Source organism: Amia ocellicauda, chromosome 21 (assembly GCF_036373705.1).
Source record: "Amia ocellicauda isolate fAmiCal2 chromosome 21, fAmiCal2.hap1, whole genome shotgun sequence".
In the NCBI taxonomy this organism is placed as follows: Eukaryota; Metazoa; Chordata; class Actinopteri; order Amiiformes; family Amiidae; genus Amia; species Amia ocellicauda.
In genome coordinates, this window is record NC_089870.1 from 11,273,084 (window position 1) to 11,290,467 (window position 17,384).

The following is a 17,384-nucleotide window of genomic DNA, read 5'->3' on the forward strand; positions in this document are numbered from 1 at the left end:
ACAGGCCTGACTGCTTGACCCTACAGTGAGGGGGTCTGTAGGCTCTGTTATGCTGTGGGGGGCATTTTCCTGGCATGGTTTGGGTCCACTTGTCCCCTTAGAGGGAAGGGTCACTGCAAATCATTACAAAGTTATTCTGATTGATCACCTTTATCCTATGGTGACACATTTCTATCCTGATGGGAGTGGTCTCTTCCAGGATGACAATACCACATCCACAGGGCATGAGGGCTCACTGAAGGGTTTGATGAGTATGAAAATGATGTGAATCATATGCTATGGCCTTCGCAGTTACCAGATCTCAACCCAATTGAACACCTATGGGAGATTTTGGACCGACGTGTTAGACAGCGCTCTCCACCATCTTTTGGAAGAATGGTGTTCATCCCTCCAGTAGAGTTCAGAGACTCGTAGAATCTGTGCCAAGAGCATTGAAGCTGTTCTAGCGGCTCGTGGTGCCCAACACCTTACTGAGACACTTTATGTTGGATTTTCCTTTAATTTGTCACCCATCTGTATGTATATAAATGAATTGCTATACAGTATAACTAGATGAATAATTAGCATCTCATAGGCAAAAAGGTAAGACAGAATTTGTGCAGGTATTTGAATTAATATTAAATCATGAAACCAAGCTATTAACAAGTATAAGATTATATAATAAAAAACTGTTCTATCACTGGACCTGTGTTTGCAGAGATTTGGGAAAATACATCTCATTGAAAGATGACTTTCTGCTGACGAAGACCACTATAAATATTTCATTTGGATTTAATTGCAAGTTAAATACACTTTACTGGCAAGTCTGCTTTAAGCAGAAAGAAGAATCCCTTGTCAAACAAAAACAAGCACTAGAATTGCAATTTGCAGTTGTCATATCAGTGAAAGTTTGTATTTGGTCTGAGCTTATATAATGAAATTTAAAGTTGTTTTACTCTCCTGACCTCAGTGGTTTTCAAGTACAAATGTATGAAATGTTAAGATTGTGAAACTTTTCAGTAATTTCAGGATATTATAAATTATAGTGAAAAGGCTATTTTTCAAATATATTTCTTTAGAGTGTTTTAAAATTTAGAAACTATATAAAAAAAAGTGCTGTTCTGGTTCTGACTGTTTAGAATTTAGTTTTTATCAACTTAAAGTGTATAATGTAACGAATTTCTAAATTGTATTATTGAAGCGAATCTTTAGAATTAACCACATCACATCTAAACAGAAAAATGTAAAACCACACATTCAAGAAATGCATTTCAATGTTCAGTTTTACAGAGGGTCTCTCACTCCCCAATATCTCATTGTTTGGGGGTAATGTTAAGAGTGAGGTAATCATGGGTGAGATATGTTCAAAACACATCAAATAAGATATTGAACTGCTGCTTTAAAAAACACACTTAAAGATGGTATTTAATGTACCCTATTTAAAAAAAAGTTTTTTATTAAAACATCATAAAACAGACATTTGCAACAACAATTATATTTTCACAATCAAGATAAATAAGGCAGTCTTCCCTTGGAATGATTTGATGTAAACCAATAACTTCTGACCCAGTTTATGATTAAGTAAAAGCCCAGAACAACAATATGTGGACAGAGAGGAGGGGTGAGTCTAGGAGCTTAAATAACAGAACAAAGATTGTATAACAGACATGGAATAATGTGGATTTATTCATCTCAAGAAGCGCATCCTCACACTCAGGATAGTGAAAACCAATCCCACAGGAGCAGTAAATAATGTCACCCAACCAGGAGCAAAACTGTTTTACTACAATGATAACTATCTGAAATCTGCTTTGGGGTTCATTTATATGCATTGAAGAAAACACTTTAGAAGATCCCAGGTTATATATTTATGACCCAAAGTGGGACAGAAGAAAAGTTCACAGCCTCTCCTTTATATTATGCTAATAATTATGAACTTCTTGTTTGTTAGCCCCATAGTTACAAACTGGTTATTCCTTGTAAAGTAGAGAGTTCACCATGAAATGTGAAATACCTCAATATATTTGTTGGTCCATATCGTGCACCTCCATGGTGAACCACACTAAACAAGATGACCAAACAAATGAAATGCTTGACCATACACACTAACATCTCAATCACAATGGGCATAACCCTGTTGGAATGTCCACCACAGACATTTCTATAGCACGGAGAAGGAAGACATACCCCAACAGAAATAAAAACTGGTGTAATGGTTTATCATGAGAATATTTCATAGACAGAAGTTGAGTCTGTAGAAGACTAAGAAAATTAAGTTTCAAGATTCAGGTTACAACTAAAGTAGGTTTCCCTTCCCATGGGGACAGCACTTAGGTTCCATTAAGGGAAAAATTGCCTCTGCTTAAGGAATGAGCAACACAAAATGGATTATTGACCAAACAGGTAGAGACTCATTATCCTGGGCTGAAAGAGTGGTCTTGGTCTGGGCTGACAGGGACAAAAGTACTTATGGACTTGGTAATAACTCTGTTCACAAGTAAGTTGCGATCAACCAATTGCATATTGGATGCAGTTAGTGTCGCCACCGTTTTCACGTTCATACTGAGGTCAAACTTGTATATTTTAAAATGTATACTTACTATTATTTGACCTGTAAAGTGCAGTAAAGACACTTTCCCATAAGTTCATCCAAACTTACATTGTCATGAAATCAGCACAGTAGACTCAACTATACTGTATATTCTGGCACAATATATATAAAATTAACCTGGTAGCAACCTTACTGACTTAATAGAATTGTATTGTGTTATGCCATTTTCTAGTCAGGACTTTTAACATTTGTAAAATGTAATTCCCAATATATACTGATGCAAAAACAAATTGGTCAGTATCACACTAGCGAGGGGATTGGATCGAGTGCCACCTTAGTCTCAACTACATTACTGGCCTCTGCTCAGGCTTTCCAAAAACACAGGATGTGTTGAAACAGGACTTTGGAAATACAATCCCATAAAACATCGAGCAAAATGAACTGAAGAGACTTATTTTTGTATTACAGAAATACAATTTTTGTAACCTAAAAAAAAAAAAAAAAAAAAAAAAAAAAAAAAAAAAAAAGCAGACAATACAGAACTATATACAGTATATACAGTAAACTTAATGTGTGCAAGAATTACTTTGTTACAAAGGATGGCCTCTGCTGGATGTTCTGAATAAATATTTTTGGACACAAAGTTTGAAAAAAAAAAAAAGGGGGCAAAGCTGAGTAGTTCACAGGAGATGCACTTCATATGAGGTATTGACTTCATATCAATCCCAGAACAATAATTCTGTCTACACAAATCGTTTAGGTGAATAACTGTTTTCCATAAATGTATTTATATAATACTAATATCAGTGGACACTAAATCTTAAAAATTAAAGTAAAAAAAATAAAATAAGAATAGCATCTGTTAAAAGCACAGATACATCAATGTAAGCTGTATGCATAGGATAACATTTATACCAAGAGGTATTTTTGAAAATGTTGCTCTGTTATATGTGATTTTAAACAACATACCACTGGCTTTAAAAATACCAGTATGTTGTTCAGTACTTAGCTTAGACTGCTTTTTCTCTGCTATAAGGAAGCCATGGGAAAAATAAAGCAAGAGCGAAGACAGGTGTGTGTGTGTCTGTGTGTAGGTATGCATATATAAATAAAATAAAATGTACCACTTCCTTTTTAGGATACTTGCTGAACAAGTTCAGACAACTTACTGAGGGGGGGAAAAAATAGATAAAAAATAAGATAGTGAAAAGAATGCTGACAATTTAGGCCTGATGCATATATTCTGAACATTTTAAATGAATAGTTAAAAAGAAACACTGAACCCCCAAAACCCCATTACCCAATTCATTAGCCTTAAAGAGGAACCAGTACACTAACCAAAATGATTGGTTTATATGCACTTGAATGTTAGTAGAAGTGATCCATTCTATTAATTTCATCACAATCATGACTACTGAAAATACCCCAAACGAGGGGTCTTCTGTGTTTCAGGTTGTGACAGAATGTATCAGAAAAATCACAGATTCGTTAGTCCTACTAACATTAGTGCATATAAACCATGTTTTGTGATTGTACTAGTTCCCCTTTAAGGTCTCCAGATGATACCATAGAAACTTTTGTAAGTTAAAATTATAAATATTAAAATGTATATTATGATTTCTATATTTTGTCAAAACTTGCAAAATATACAGTAGGTATAAAATGAAGGGCTATATGAACAAAAGTATTTGGCAATATACAAGTGAAAATAATGTATAAACCCTATTGGTAACACAGGTATTTGTTAAGCAATAGTCTGTCTAAGGCATTTGTTATAATATTTGCTAGATAAAAAGCAGGAAAAACAGTTATTTAACAATGATTCACCCAAGTTCAACTTATACAAAGAGATTATATTTTAATGCATTTCATTGCACATGAGTATTAGGCAGAATACCAAACAAACAAACCAGTATCTCATTTAGTTTGAGCTCCCCAAAGCACAAATGCCTTTATCTGCTATTTGGTTAATTAATTATTCAGAGAATCTGAATGCTTAAGAACCATTTCTGACAATTACTACTACTATAGAAATTGATTTTGGTAGTTTGGCTTTTACCTCCCTAGACTAAAAAAAAAAAAAAAAAAAAAAAAAGGCTAAATCTGTAATATTCAAGTGATAATCTAATATATACAGATCTTTGCGTAAAGTCTTTGTTAAAGATCTGGATAAAATATGTGCCTTGAAAAACTTCCATTGCAAATACTTTCATTATAGGAGTCATTTCTATCCTTAAGTGTTAAAATAATTAACAATTCTCAGAACTTGATCAGTTCTAACCCTAGATAAAAACAGCCCCAGTATAGCAGCTTGATGTACAGAGACTTTTCAATGTTTTATTTTATTATTAATACTAATGTGTGGACTAAAGGGCTGTAAGGGGACTGTTCTAATGAGAATTCATTTATTTCTTATCTGATCATTCTCATGTCTCTAAAGGTCACAATGTCCTCTGTATTTTCTGAGTTCTTCGGTTATTTAATTTGTGTAATTATTTGATTGACCAGACACTACTCTAGGCTTTATCCTATATTGAAGCATCTTAAATGACCTCCACCTATGCACATCAACAAAATGAAGTATAAGATAAAAATGGAAGACCCTCATTTGATAGAACTGCTTTAACCGAGTCAGTTTCAAATAAGGTGTTAACTTTTTTATTTTTCTCAGTCTTCTGGAAGAACAAAAATTAAAATTGTTATTTGAAGTTCATTGATTATAAACAAACTAAAATCTGAAAAGGTGGCTAGATTGAAATGCTTTTTAAAATTGTTTAAAGAATCTAGTGAGTTTATCAAAGATGATAAATGACACTCAAGACATCAATTTAAAGGAAAGAGAAGAAGGATAGGTATTTGTACCTCTATTGTGAACATATTTATTTGATTGACAGGGGTTCAAAGATTTAAATGTAATGTGCACTACCACCTATGTAAGACTTGGATATATTTTATTGTTGAACAATGTCTCTGTAAATAAATTTCAAATATTGTTTCTTAAAAACTTTCAGAAAGTATATTATAGAATTATAGATGTGCTCTTAAGACAAAAACATTGGGGGTTAATTCGTGTATTGGGGGGGAAATAGGCATTTTATTTACCTTTAGATATTTAACGATTAATGCATAATACATTTTCATCAGTCGTAACACATTATGTCTGCAATGTGATGCCTATCAAAAACTAAAATCCTGAAGGAAATTTTCTACCACCCCCCACCCCCCACCATTTTTCAAAACATTAAAAATAAACATGAAACCCACCCATAAATCCTTAAAGATACTTTTCATTACTTTCCGTTTCCAACACAGGAGGGAATTTACCTCAGTCCCCCCACACCCCCTCCACTCACTCGTTTCATTATCTACAGGATTTCACTGGCTTCCTGCTGGGCAAGGCATCTCCTCAAGAGATGGTTGGTTTCAATTGCCAAGAGAAAGTTCAGTCTGATTCCGATATCATTAATACCATGATTGATTCATACTCCTTTCAGGTTTAATGCTGGTGGCCTACTGATAGGATCAGAGGAATAAGACAACCCACGACAAGTGCCGCCACCTCCAGCTTGCTCAGTCCCTTCCCTGCATTACCACTGGTAGCATGGCTGTGCCCAGTGCCACCCACCTCTGGCAGGACGTGGACGGTGGCCACGTACAGGAAGGTTCCTGCGGAGAACAGCATGGCCACCCCTGTGGCATTCACCTCTGAGAGGGCCTCCTTACTGCTCTGAAAAGGCAAAAAAATAATAAAAAAAAATGTATAGGTCAGCAACAGGGTGTTTGTGTTTCACCATCTGCTGACATTACCATTTCAAATTAATTATTTAAAGACACTAAATATATCTCAATTTTAAAACAACACACTGACTAGCAAAATCTGCAGTGATTTTCCAACACCATAATGCACTCCTTTCTGGATGCTTCAAAGTGTCATGACTGCAAGTTAAAGCCAAAAAATGTGAGAACTGTGAGAGGGTCGGTATATAAAATATCATGGTATTGAACAATTTAAAACAAAGCTAGAACAAAGGCTGAAATGTATGTGTGAAAGTGTCTTGAGTTGCTCTGGATATGGGTGTATGACACTTATACTTATGTAATAGTCATCCAGATACATATGTCTTTCAGATGGTTTCATTTGACTTAATAATGGAGTTGTGGACTTTGCTACATTTGTGATTATTAAGTTTGAATCTCAAATCACCTTCACATTCACAGAGCTGGTGTGTTTTCCATTCCTATAAATGTGTTCAGAATAAAAGGTTTTGAAGGCATATTTGTAGTCTGTTGCTCACAACTCAGTTACACAATCTCCACCCCATTTTTGCAGCTTTTGACAGAAACACACAATTATATTCACCATTGCCTTAACTGCCGACAATACTTCTGCAAAGCAGTTCTTTAAGCCACCCAAAAGTAATTGCTCATTAAGTACGTCACCTGACATTTCAGACTCGTTTGCAACTGTTTTATGACTCCTAAATGTGCACAATCCTTTAGTACATCTAGCCTTAAACAATTTGGCTGAGTGTAAAGAGTTCATTGTCTCTTAACCTTAGATTCATTACTCGTGTGATAATTAGTAAATCAGAAAAGACATAAGGGTTTCTACCTTGCTCAGTCCCATATAAGTCACCATGGACATGACCGGGGCGGCCAGTGCAAACACCAGCAGGTGCTTCCGGATGCGATTCCTCTCCAGCCCAGCGTGCATTAGAAACGAAACCAGTCCGAAAGCAGCAGGAGCCTGAATGAATGACATTCAAATTAGACATTGATTACAAAGGTAAAAGTGTAATTGCCAGAGATCATTGTACTAGAAATCTGGTGTTTTTAATTATGCACAGATTATTATAGTAAACAAATAGGATTCAATTATTAAAATCACTCATAGGAACACTTATGATAATATTTGTCATTACTTATGTAAGCTGTTGATTTAAATATTCAATTCTGAAATGACATTTTGATTTATTTATAACCATGCATAGGGGTCTCTCTCCAGACTTTTACTAGAAACATATCTAGGACTATGCATCACTCCACACCGTACAATCAAATAATAAAGATGAATTCTTACAGGATAAATTGCGATGGAAGTTATTTTATAACACTCATTGGACACATATAGGATGGGAGATCGAAACTAGCTAGGACATCAACCAGCTTTCCTTGTACCTTGTGTAACATGATGGCAACAAACACAATAAGCTGAACACTGGTCTGAGAGGTTGAAGCAGCAGCTCCCAATGCAACTCCATCGGCTGGGGGGATAAAAACAACCCTGATTAATGATTTACCCATGAGATACAAAAACCAAATAGGAGCACCTTGCTGAACTGATAAGTACAAACAAATGGGCCATGTTTTCAATATGCTATTAGTACAGCATTTTGTTTCACAATGCATTGCTTTCCTGCTTGTTATAAGATTGATATTTTACCTTCACATACAACATGTGCTTTTTCTATGTAACACAAACTAATTCTGTACTTAAATAACTTTTTCTGTGAAATACTTTGTTTGGTACAAAGCAATTTGATAATGCAGTGGAAAATGTTTATGCAAATTACTTTTACAATTCCGAGGCAGGTACTTCTCTGTTATAAAATAAATACACACATGTAAACAATATACAGTTTTAAATCTGAAGTTTGAAATATGTTCCCTTTACCTGCTGCATGCACAACCAGTCCCAATGTGGTAGTGATCTTTGAACTTGCTGTTCTCCCAGCCTCTGGATCTAAATGTAATAGAAGAATACAGAAGAGACAATAGTGTTTAGAATACAGCTGCAGTTGAAAATGTCCATAATCTTCACATTTAATCGATCTCCAAAATACTGTCAATTGTAAAATGATTTACAAATGTGTGTGCAGAATTCATTGTTTCATTGAGTGAATTGATTCTTAATATCTAAAACATCATATTGGAATCTTGGGACTGTGGGAATTTTTTTTCTCCATATTTTTTGTTTTGTTTAAAAATAAATCTGATAAGCCTGCAAATGCCTCCACACAGTGCTCCACTTAGCCTACATTATTTTGAAGAAAGTTCAAGATTCTTCTTTGCTTTTATACACATCTCACCAGATTTCCCCAAAAAAATGTAGAAGACTTACAGTGAGGGAAAAAAGTATTTGATACCCCTGCTGATTTTGTATGTATGCCCACTAACAAAGACATGATCAGTCTATCATTTTAATGGTAGGTGTATTTTAACAGTGAGAGACAGAATAATAACAAAAAAATCCAGAAAAACGCATTTCAAAAAAGTTATACATTGATTTGCATGTTAATGAGGGAAATAAGTATTTTACCCCTTCGACTTGGTACTTGGTGGCAAAACCCTTGTTGGCAATCACAGAGGTCAGACGTTTCTTGTAGTTGGCCACCAGGTTTGCACACATCTCAGGAGGGATTTTGTCCCACTCCTCTTTGCAGATCCTCTCCAAGTCATTATGGTTTCGAGGCTGACGTTTGGCAACTCGAACCTTCAGCTCCCTCCACAGATTTTCTATGGGATTAAGGTCTGGAGACTGGCTAGGCCACTCCAGGACCTTAATGTGCTTCTTCTTGAGCCACTCCTTTGTTGCCTTGGCTGTGTGTTTTGGGTCATTGTCATGCTGGAATACTCATCCACGACCCATTTTCAATGCCCTGGCTGAGGGAAGGAGGTTCTCACCCAAGATTTGACGGTACATGGCCCCGTCCATCATCCCTTTGATGCGGTGCAGTTGTCCTGTCCCCTTAGCAGAAAAACACCCCCAAAGCAAAATGTTTCCACCTCCATGTTTGAAGGTGGGGATGGTGTTCTTGGGGTCATTCCTCCTCCTCCAAACATGGTGAGTTGAGTTGATGCCAAAGAGCTCGATTTTGGTCTCATCTGACCACAACACTTTCACCCAGTTCTCCTGTGAATCATTCAGATGTTCATTGGCAAACTTCAGATGGGCCTGTACATGTGCTTTCTTGAGCAGGGGGACCTTGCGGGCGCTGCGGGATTTCAGTCCTTCACGGCGTAGTGTGTTACCAATTGTTTTCTTGGTGACTATGGTCCCAGCTGCCTAGAGATCATTAACAAGATCCTCCCGTGTAGTTCTGGGCTGATTCCTCACCGTTCTCATGATCATTGAAACTCCACGAGGTGAGATCTTGCATGGAGCCCCAGACTGAGGGAGACTGACAGTTATTTTGTGTTTCTTCCATTTGCGAATAATTGCACCAACTGTTGTCACCTTCTCACCAAGCTGCTTGGCGATGGTCTTGTAGCCCATTCCAGCCTTGTGTAGGTCTACAATCTTGTCCCTGACAACCTTGGACAGCTCTTTGGTCTTGGCCATGGTGGAGAGTTTGGAATCTGATTGATTGATTGCATCTGTGGACAGGTGTCTTCTATACAGGTAACGAGCTGAGATTAGGAGCAGTCCCTTTAAGAGAGTGCTCCTAATCTCAGCTCGTTACCTGTATAAAAGTCACCTGGGAGCCAGAAATCTTGCTGATTGATAGGGGATCAAATACTTATTTCCCTCATTAACATGCAAATCAATGTATAACTTTTTTGAAATGCGTTTTTCTGGATTTTTTTGTTGTTATTCTGTCTCTCACTGTTAAAATACACCTACCATTAAAATTATAAACTGATCATGTCTTTGTCAGTGGGCAAACGTACAAAATCAGCAGGGGATCAAATACTTTTTTCCCTCACTGTACAAGGTTTATAAACTCATTGAATCTGGGAAGGATCAAAATGCCATGTAATACAATTGTCTGATTCTATCCAGATGGTCATAAACAATGCAAATATTTGAAAGCTAAACTGTTAGCTGCTTTGTTGGGAAGTTTTCACTGCTTTTGCTCCCTCCCACCTCACTTACCCTCTGTGGCATGCATGTGGGAGCTGCCAATCTGGTCCACCAGCAGCATGAACACAAACCCCAGCACCAGAGAGACGCCAATGTAGGCATGGAGCTGCTCATGGCCGTGTACGTGTTCCCCTAGCACTGCTACCACAGAGCCCTCTCCACTTTTCAAAACCTTCTCCTTGTTCTGGGCTTCATGCTCCTCATGGTGCATTCCTGTCAGGACAAACAATCATGGCATGAGCCCCTGTTACTCAAACTCGACACACCACCTCTGCTTGGAGTTCCCACCAGTTCTGTAGTGAGACAGCAGACTGAAGTAGCCAGGAAACAGCACAACATGTCAAAAAATAAACGAACAAACATGTATTTGCAGAGATCCCGTCGCTGATTCGTGCTCATTTGTTTCTTTTCTTTTCGATACGCATAATACTATAATTGCTTCTGTACCTCTACAAATAGATTAGCGATTGCTATTTAGCATACATATTGTAGCTAGATCACACACAGAAAAGCTACTGTAGTCAGCAAATCAAGATAACCAAACAAATCAACCTGAGAATAGCATGGAGAGAATATAAATTTAACTTAATGTCATAACATTACTGTCTGTTGTACAAGTTAGCAGAGGCAGAAGAACAATTTAACAACCATGTTTTGAACCTTTGCTGGCTGATCATTGGCCCAGTAGTACTGAATGTTTAAACATTTGAGAATGACATATACATACTACCTTATAGAATGTACCAAATAAAGTTGGGAAGGTATACAATTTCTACAGTATTATGACCTTAAGCAAAAATACTACAGTAACCTTAGTATCACAGTATAAATCATGCTACTTATTTCCCTATAGGTCTACTATATTTTAGAGAATAAAACATTAAGTTTCTTGGAAGTGGTGGCTACATCAAAAAGTCTGGAGGCTGATAGTGATATATTGCAACCTGGTAAGGTGCCAATCATTGGCATCATTACCAATCATACTTAAACTGCATATTAAAGCAAATAAAAGTCACTCTCCTATTTCAACGATATATACAAAATTAAAAGTATATGCTGAGCATGAATTATAATGTACACACAGTTCTTACACCACTATTTTACACAACCTTTGTTTCAATGACCTTACCCAAGGACTGAGGCTGTTTGCAGTTACAGCAACACCTGAAGTAAACTGGATTTTATTATTTTTCCTTAGAGGTGTTTGTCCTAACAACACTCAATTTCACATAACAATAATATCATCACCACCCCCACACTCCACATTTCTATCTCTGTCTTTACGTTTGTTCAACTTCGGGCCCAAAGTCTTCATCACTACGCAAGTAATCCAGGGGACACAAAATGTATTTGTTGATAATGCCCCTCAATAAATCACACACCAATAAAAAATTATACAAAAAAAAAAGTATGATTTGGTTCATTAGCCCTTCACTTACCTTCCAAGACCTCTTCATACAGAGCATGCACTCCCTCTGGGATGATCACAGCCAAAGCAGTTCCACAGAGCAGCCCTGCGCCCAGCACGGTCACCAGCTTCAGTTTCTCCTGGGGATAGAAGGAAAAAGCACATGATTGATTATTAATCAATAGGTTATTTTTGTACATAGGTCAGACCTATCTAATAAAGGCTTATAGTGTTATATAAATATTAGCAGATGTGTTTATATTTCTATATTTCTAGCTATTAACCTATCAAATGCATTGACCATGTTGGGTTTTTACTGATAAAAGAACTATGCACGGTCAGTGTCATGACATATTGTTGGGTTGTTATGTGTTGCTGTAACTTGTTAAGTAAGGTGGGTCTTATTTATATAATTGTTACCACTGTGCTTTAAAGCGCATTGTGTGGTACCCGTTTCCAAGATAGCATAACGGGTAACTGCTCAACTACATTTCCCATTATCTGGCAGTTCGCATAGTATCTGAGATGGATTAATAACTGAGCATAAGGATGATGGGAATTGTAGTTCTGAGAATGGCAGGAAACAACCTTTGAGCAGTCCTGGAAACAGAATTATTGTGCATAATAAATCTAAATAAATAAGTAACTAGTTTTAATTGCAAGTTGCCAATACCTCAGAGAGAGGTAAACAGGGGTGTCTGCATTCACACAGAGAAGTGAATGGATCTGATTAAGTAGGAGTAACAAACATAAAGGGTTTAAAATATCAGTTACATCTCCATCTAGGTAATGACTAATTTATTTGGTGTATAATTAAACATCGCACAAGATGGACGGACACCATAGTCGACAAATGTGTGAATTACAACATTAATAAAAAATATTATCAATTATAAAAAGTAATACAGCCACCCTACACGCAGAATCGAGATCTCAAACTGCGCTTCTCTAGAATAAGCGATTTGAGTCGTTCGAAAAGGTATATCGATTAAATAAAAAGGACAGTGTTAATTAGCTTAATTTCATAACGAAACAACACGTCTTCTACATATATATGCAAAATATGCATGTAAACTAGACACGACAAGCATCACGAAAACGTGTATTGCGAAAAGGGGTCCAAATGTGTGCTATGCGTGAATCATATTTTGTATACTGTAGGAAAGATATGTTTTTATATTATTTAAAAATATACCCTATGCAATATGTTTTGAGAAAATTATAATATACAGGCCCTCTTAACAAAAGAGACAGTGACAACGTGTACAAATGAACTGTTGTGAAATTTAACCCATGCATGCACTCTTCAATTCCTGATTTGGCCTACTGATGTTTCTGTACAGCCTAATAAGACCAGACCTAGAGAGCGACATCTGTTCAATATTTTCATGCAGCCTAGGTTATAATATACAAGAATAACTACAGTAAGTTGCCCACTATTAATGTCAAACTGAGTCAAAGAATGGTTTTCATATCATAATTATATTGGCTTGTATGTATAAACAATGGTTTGCAGTGTTTGGGGTTTTTTACAAATGGAAACTGCTAGTTGAGTATGTTAAGGGCGTAATAAGTTGCTGAAAAGCAATCAAAGACACAGTAGAAAACGTTACAAATACAAAGAAAAGTTCCCAGTACTCACCTCTGAAAAGTTGACAGCTAGCGGAATAGTCCCAGCTACATAGCAGCCCACTAACATTGCCAGCGAAAAAAGACTGATTGAGCTAAAATCGTCCATTTTCGGTCCCTAATGTTGATCTGCAAGTCAGATTACACTTGGAGCAGTTTATTATTATTTTATTATAACCTAATCAGTGTATACACAATAGAAACTAGAACGGTCACCGAGCCAATCAAAATGTGAAATGTTAAATAACACTTGTAATGTACGGATAAACTGACTATTAAATACTATTAAATAGAGAAAATATCCGGTTTTATTACGAGCAATTCCCGTGGATCCGATTTAACCCGCACAAATAGGTAAAAATGTTAATTTAATAAGGTGGTTTAACCTATAGTTGAATTTATCTCAAGTAAGAGCAAAGTGCTTCCTCGTTATTGCCTCAAAAGTCAGATGCAGAGAAGCAGGGATCGGCGGGTTTCTAATCTGATCGCCTCATATTATTCCTCCGATTCCTGATATGAGGTGAAATAATTACATGGCTATTTTCTCGTTCAACTGGACAACAGCAGCAGCAGCCATGGTGCAGAGTGGCAGTGGGAACAGCATCCGGTTTCAGTCCCGCCCCTTCCGGATAACCCCGTCACCAAGGCAACCGCCGTGTAGACATGGCGGAAGGTGTGCAGAGCTTATCCTCCACCGTAAGACGTGTTATTACACTGCAGTGCCACAAGCAATGCAAACATTTACACTGCTTCCCTTTTCTGACTAACATGTTTTTCATGAAAGTTTTCAATAATGTCAACAATAGGTTGATGCAGTAAAAACATTTACATGTAAACTTATACGTGTCATGAAATTGTGTCATGGGAGCAATTTAAAATGTTGCATAATAATACATGCATGTTTATCATTGCATTGGGGAAATATTGTAGCGATCCTGACTTGCTAAACGTGCAACTTAAAACCTCAAGAGGAAGCAAACACATCTGTAATAAGAGATGTTGTATTTTGGTGACTGAGAATAATCAGTACCAATTGATTGCTTTTTATTTATATCCATGCAGTGAAAATTAAGCTTGATAAATATATCTGGAAAACAGTTAAAGCAATCTGCAACACCTGAATTAAATACATAAATAAGACTTTAAGCTGACAAGACTGCAATGCATTGTGCTTTATTCTACAGAGCTACAGTGTCCTCTTGTTTTAAAGCTGCAGCAAGAGAAGCAGGCATTGATGGATAAGAACAACCTCCTGGCGGAGAAGATCGCTGGTATCCAAGCCTCTTCTGGATGTACACACAACTGGAACAGGCCAAAAAGATGAAGTACACTCTTATTCACACACCGTCTCAGCACTAACATCGGGAAACAAAAATATGATTGTATCAGTGTTGATCTATTTTACTGTTATTTGGATTATGGACACAGCACTGACCACTAGTAATGTATTGCATCTTTTTAAATAAATGTAATGTGATGCATGGTTACAACTATGGTTTTAAAAATAAAAGTTTCTTGTTGTAAGCTAGTGTATAAAATAGGTAATCTTCTGTAGCTTTGTTTCCAATTCCTTTTTTTTTTTTTTTTTTTTTTTTTGTGAATATCACAAACAAGCTTCACCTGTAATATCTTCTGGGAGGCCAATTAGTTTGCTTTTTTTTGCAAGATATACCTGTGAATCATTCTCATCAAAAACAATCAGTGAAGCTCCAATGCTGCCTACCTCTGTTTATAGTTGACCGACAGCTTCAGACTTTTCCTTAATGTCATGGATCCCAAATATTGCTCAATCTCCAGGTCTACAATACCATCAAGCAAAATACCTCAAATGGCCCTCAAAATCAAAGAAAAAAAGAAAATGTCAGTCACAATGGACGTCTGGACTGATAGGAAAATGTGATCGTTCCTTGGTGAGACAGCACACATGATGCAAGTTAACCACAAGAAAGAAAAACTTGGTATTGTATGTTCTGTGTAGTGATTGAATCTAGAGAACCCATATTAGAGAGAATCAGTGCTTCGCTTTAAGGCTATAGCTGAAGAATTCAACATACAGCACAAGATCAACTTCTATAATGCCACTAACATGAAAAAAACATTTACTACTAGCTTTCTTCGGAATGATTGTTGAGGTTCTTCAAGATGCAAGAGAGGAAATCCAAGAGGTTTGGGAGGATTTGTGTCAGAACAGGAATAAGTTAAAGCTGCCCTTGACATGAACTGTAGACAGCAGAGACTCTGCTCCTCGTTTAGGCATGAATTTGAGAAGATGTTTGATTCCCTCATTCAAGTTAAAGCATGTATTGCTCTTGATAGCCAGAACTTGCTGATGTGTCCTGGAGGCACTCTCTAAAGTTGAGATTAAAAGTGAGGAACCAGTTTACTACCAAAATATTAACTGAATATTGAACTGTGAGGATATAGATATTCTACATATATTCACACTAAAGTTTATTTAAATGAGATATGTATGCGGTCTATTAATTTCAGTATCAGGGGAATATTTTTTTTTCCAGCAAAGAAAACCAGTTAAATTATCTATTTTTATCCTTGCCATTATAATTCTAACAAAAACGGTTTCAAAATATTTTTTTAGACTGAAAAGCGTGATAAAAAACTACAAAATTCTAGATTATCATAATTAATAGGAAATACACTTACAAAGTTTGCAACTTACCTATTGTTTGTATTACAGAAACATTAAGTTAGTGTGGTCACATAATACCACAAGGTGAAGAAGCCATGGTTGTATCCAGTAGTAGTGGATGAAGAAACTCTTCTCCCCCGCTTTTACAAAGTCATTTAAACTCTTCTCCAGCTACAGGAAGAAACCCACTTCAGGTTAAAAGGTCATCAGCTAATAATCAGTTTACCCAGTACTTGGAAGGAATCAGTGAAGGTACTGAGGATGAAGTTCTGGTACCAAAACAAGAAAAATCAACCCATTCGGTTTGCTTTAGCTTACAGAGTGCTGTTAATTCCAGCTTCCAGTGCCCCTGTAGCATTACTATACTTCCTCACCAAGCAAGATTTGGAAATGGCCTCTCATCACAACTTATATTTTTAAACTGTAACAAGGCCAACAGGGGTTAGTTGAAGAGGCTTACAGGGTTTTTTAAGTTATGCATGACAAATGTTTTTCACTTTTTTGAGAGAAGAAATGTACGTGAATGGTGCACAGGATTTTTAAGTTAATTCCACACTGGCTAACCCTAATTATATATGCTGCCACTGTTGGTCCAGACATTTGTATCAGTTATCGGATTTAGAAAATACTAACTGCAGTATAACAAAACTTAACACTTGGCACAGCACAATAAACGATTAAGCACAAAATCATACAAAATAAATAATGCACATTAAAATGCACTCACCTTAGTAGAATAGTCCAGTTTTCAAAGTGATTTTATCATATTCCTCTACCACTCGTCGATTCATTGCTATTGCTGTTCCCACAGAGTCTGTATAAATTGAGTATTTATTTGAGAGGACTGTAGTCATTAGGCGATTTTCACTGCAGTTATTACTCTTGAAAATATTTACGTATACGGAATAGCATTGTGCAGTGCAACTACAACTATGTGGCGTTTGTATAGAAAATGTACTTTAGATTACTTTTTTAGCTAGTGTTAAGCATATCATTATGAAAATTGACACTGGCAGTAGTATTAGAGTTCAGATTTTTTATTTGTCATTTCGATAATGTTCTATTAAAACAAAAGAAGATAAAGATATGGAAAAACCTGGGAAATGTGGGCTCTCTGAATTATAAGTGGTGTTCATTAGTTAAGTTCAACTTTAGATTTGAGGCTTGAAAATCAAGCACTCGGATCATAGTGATTCAGTCGTAATTGAACTATGGCGACTCTATAGCGACCTGACTACAAGTCTATCAGGAAATAACAGATCAGAAACAGAAATACCCCCCCAAAAAGCCTGGGATAAGATCTTAC

At 36.5% G+C, this 17,384-nt stretch overlaps 1 protein-coding gene and 1 long non-coding RNA gene across 2 annotated transcripts; both read right to left on the minus strand.

Moving 5' to 3' along the window:
• Positions 1–1,417: 1,417 nt before the first annotated feature.
• Positions 1,418–14,058, minus strand: slc39a9 (solute carrier family 39 member 9). Its single transcript, XM_066694133.1, has 7 exons — positions 13,445–14,058; positions 11,834–11,942; positions 10,407–10,607; positions 8,205–8,273; positions 7,709–7,794; positions 7,143–7,277; positions 1,418–6,257 (listed from the first exon to the last, which is right to left on the minus strand). The coding sequence occupies exons 1-7, from the start codon at positions 13,538–13,540 to the stop codon at positions 6,027–6,029; spliced, it is 927 nt and encodes a 308-aa protein (XP_066550230.1). The 5' UTR covers positions 13,541–14,058; the 3' UTR covers positions 1,418–6,026.
• Positions 14,059–14,588: 530 nt separating this feature from the next.
• LOC136717048 (uncharacterized) lies at positions 14,589–15,291 on the minus strand. The gene is made up of 2 exons (XR_010805180.1): positions 15,155–15,291; positions 14,589–14,786 (listed from the first exon to the last, which is right to left on the minus strand). It is a non-coding gene; the product is annotated as an uncharacterized LOC136717048 (long non-coding RNA).
• Positions 15,292–17,384: the final 2,093 nt, after the last annotated feature.

What these genes read in the sequence shown, in the direction of transcription:
- slc39a9 (XM_066694133.1), bottom strand. Translation starts at nt 13,540, where the DNA reads ATGGACGATTTTAGCTCAATCAGTCTTTTTTCGCTGGCAATGTTAGTG. An exon ending in ACTGGTTGTGCATGCAGCAG is followed by an intron (nt 7,795 to 8,204) that starts GTAAAGGGAACA and finishes TTATCCCCCCAG; the next exon opens with CCGATGGAGTTGCATTGGGA. An exon ending in CTTATATGGGACTGAGCAAG is followed by an intron (nt 6,258 to 7,142) that starts GTAGAAACCCTT and finishes TTGCCTTTTCAG; the next exon opens with AGCAGTAAGGAGGCCCTCTC.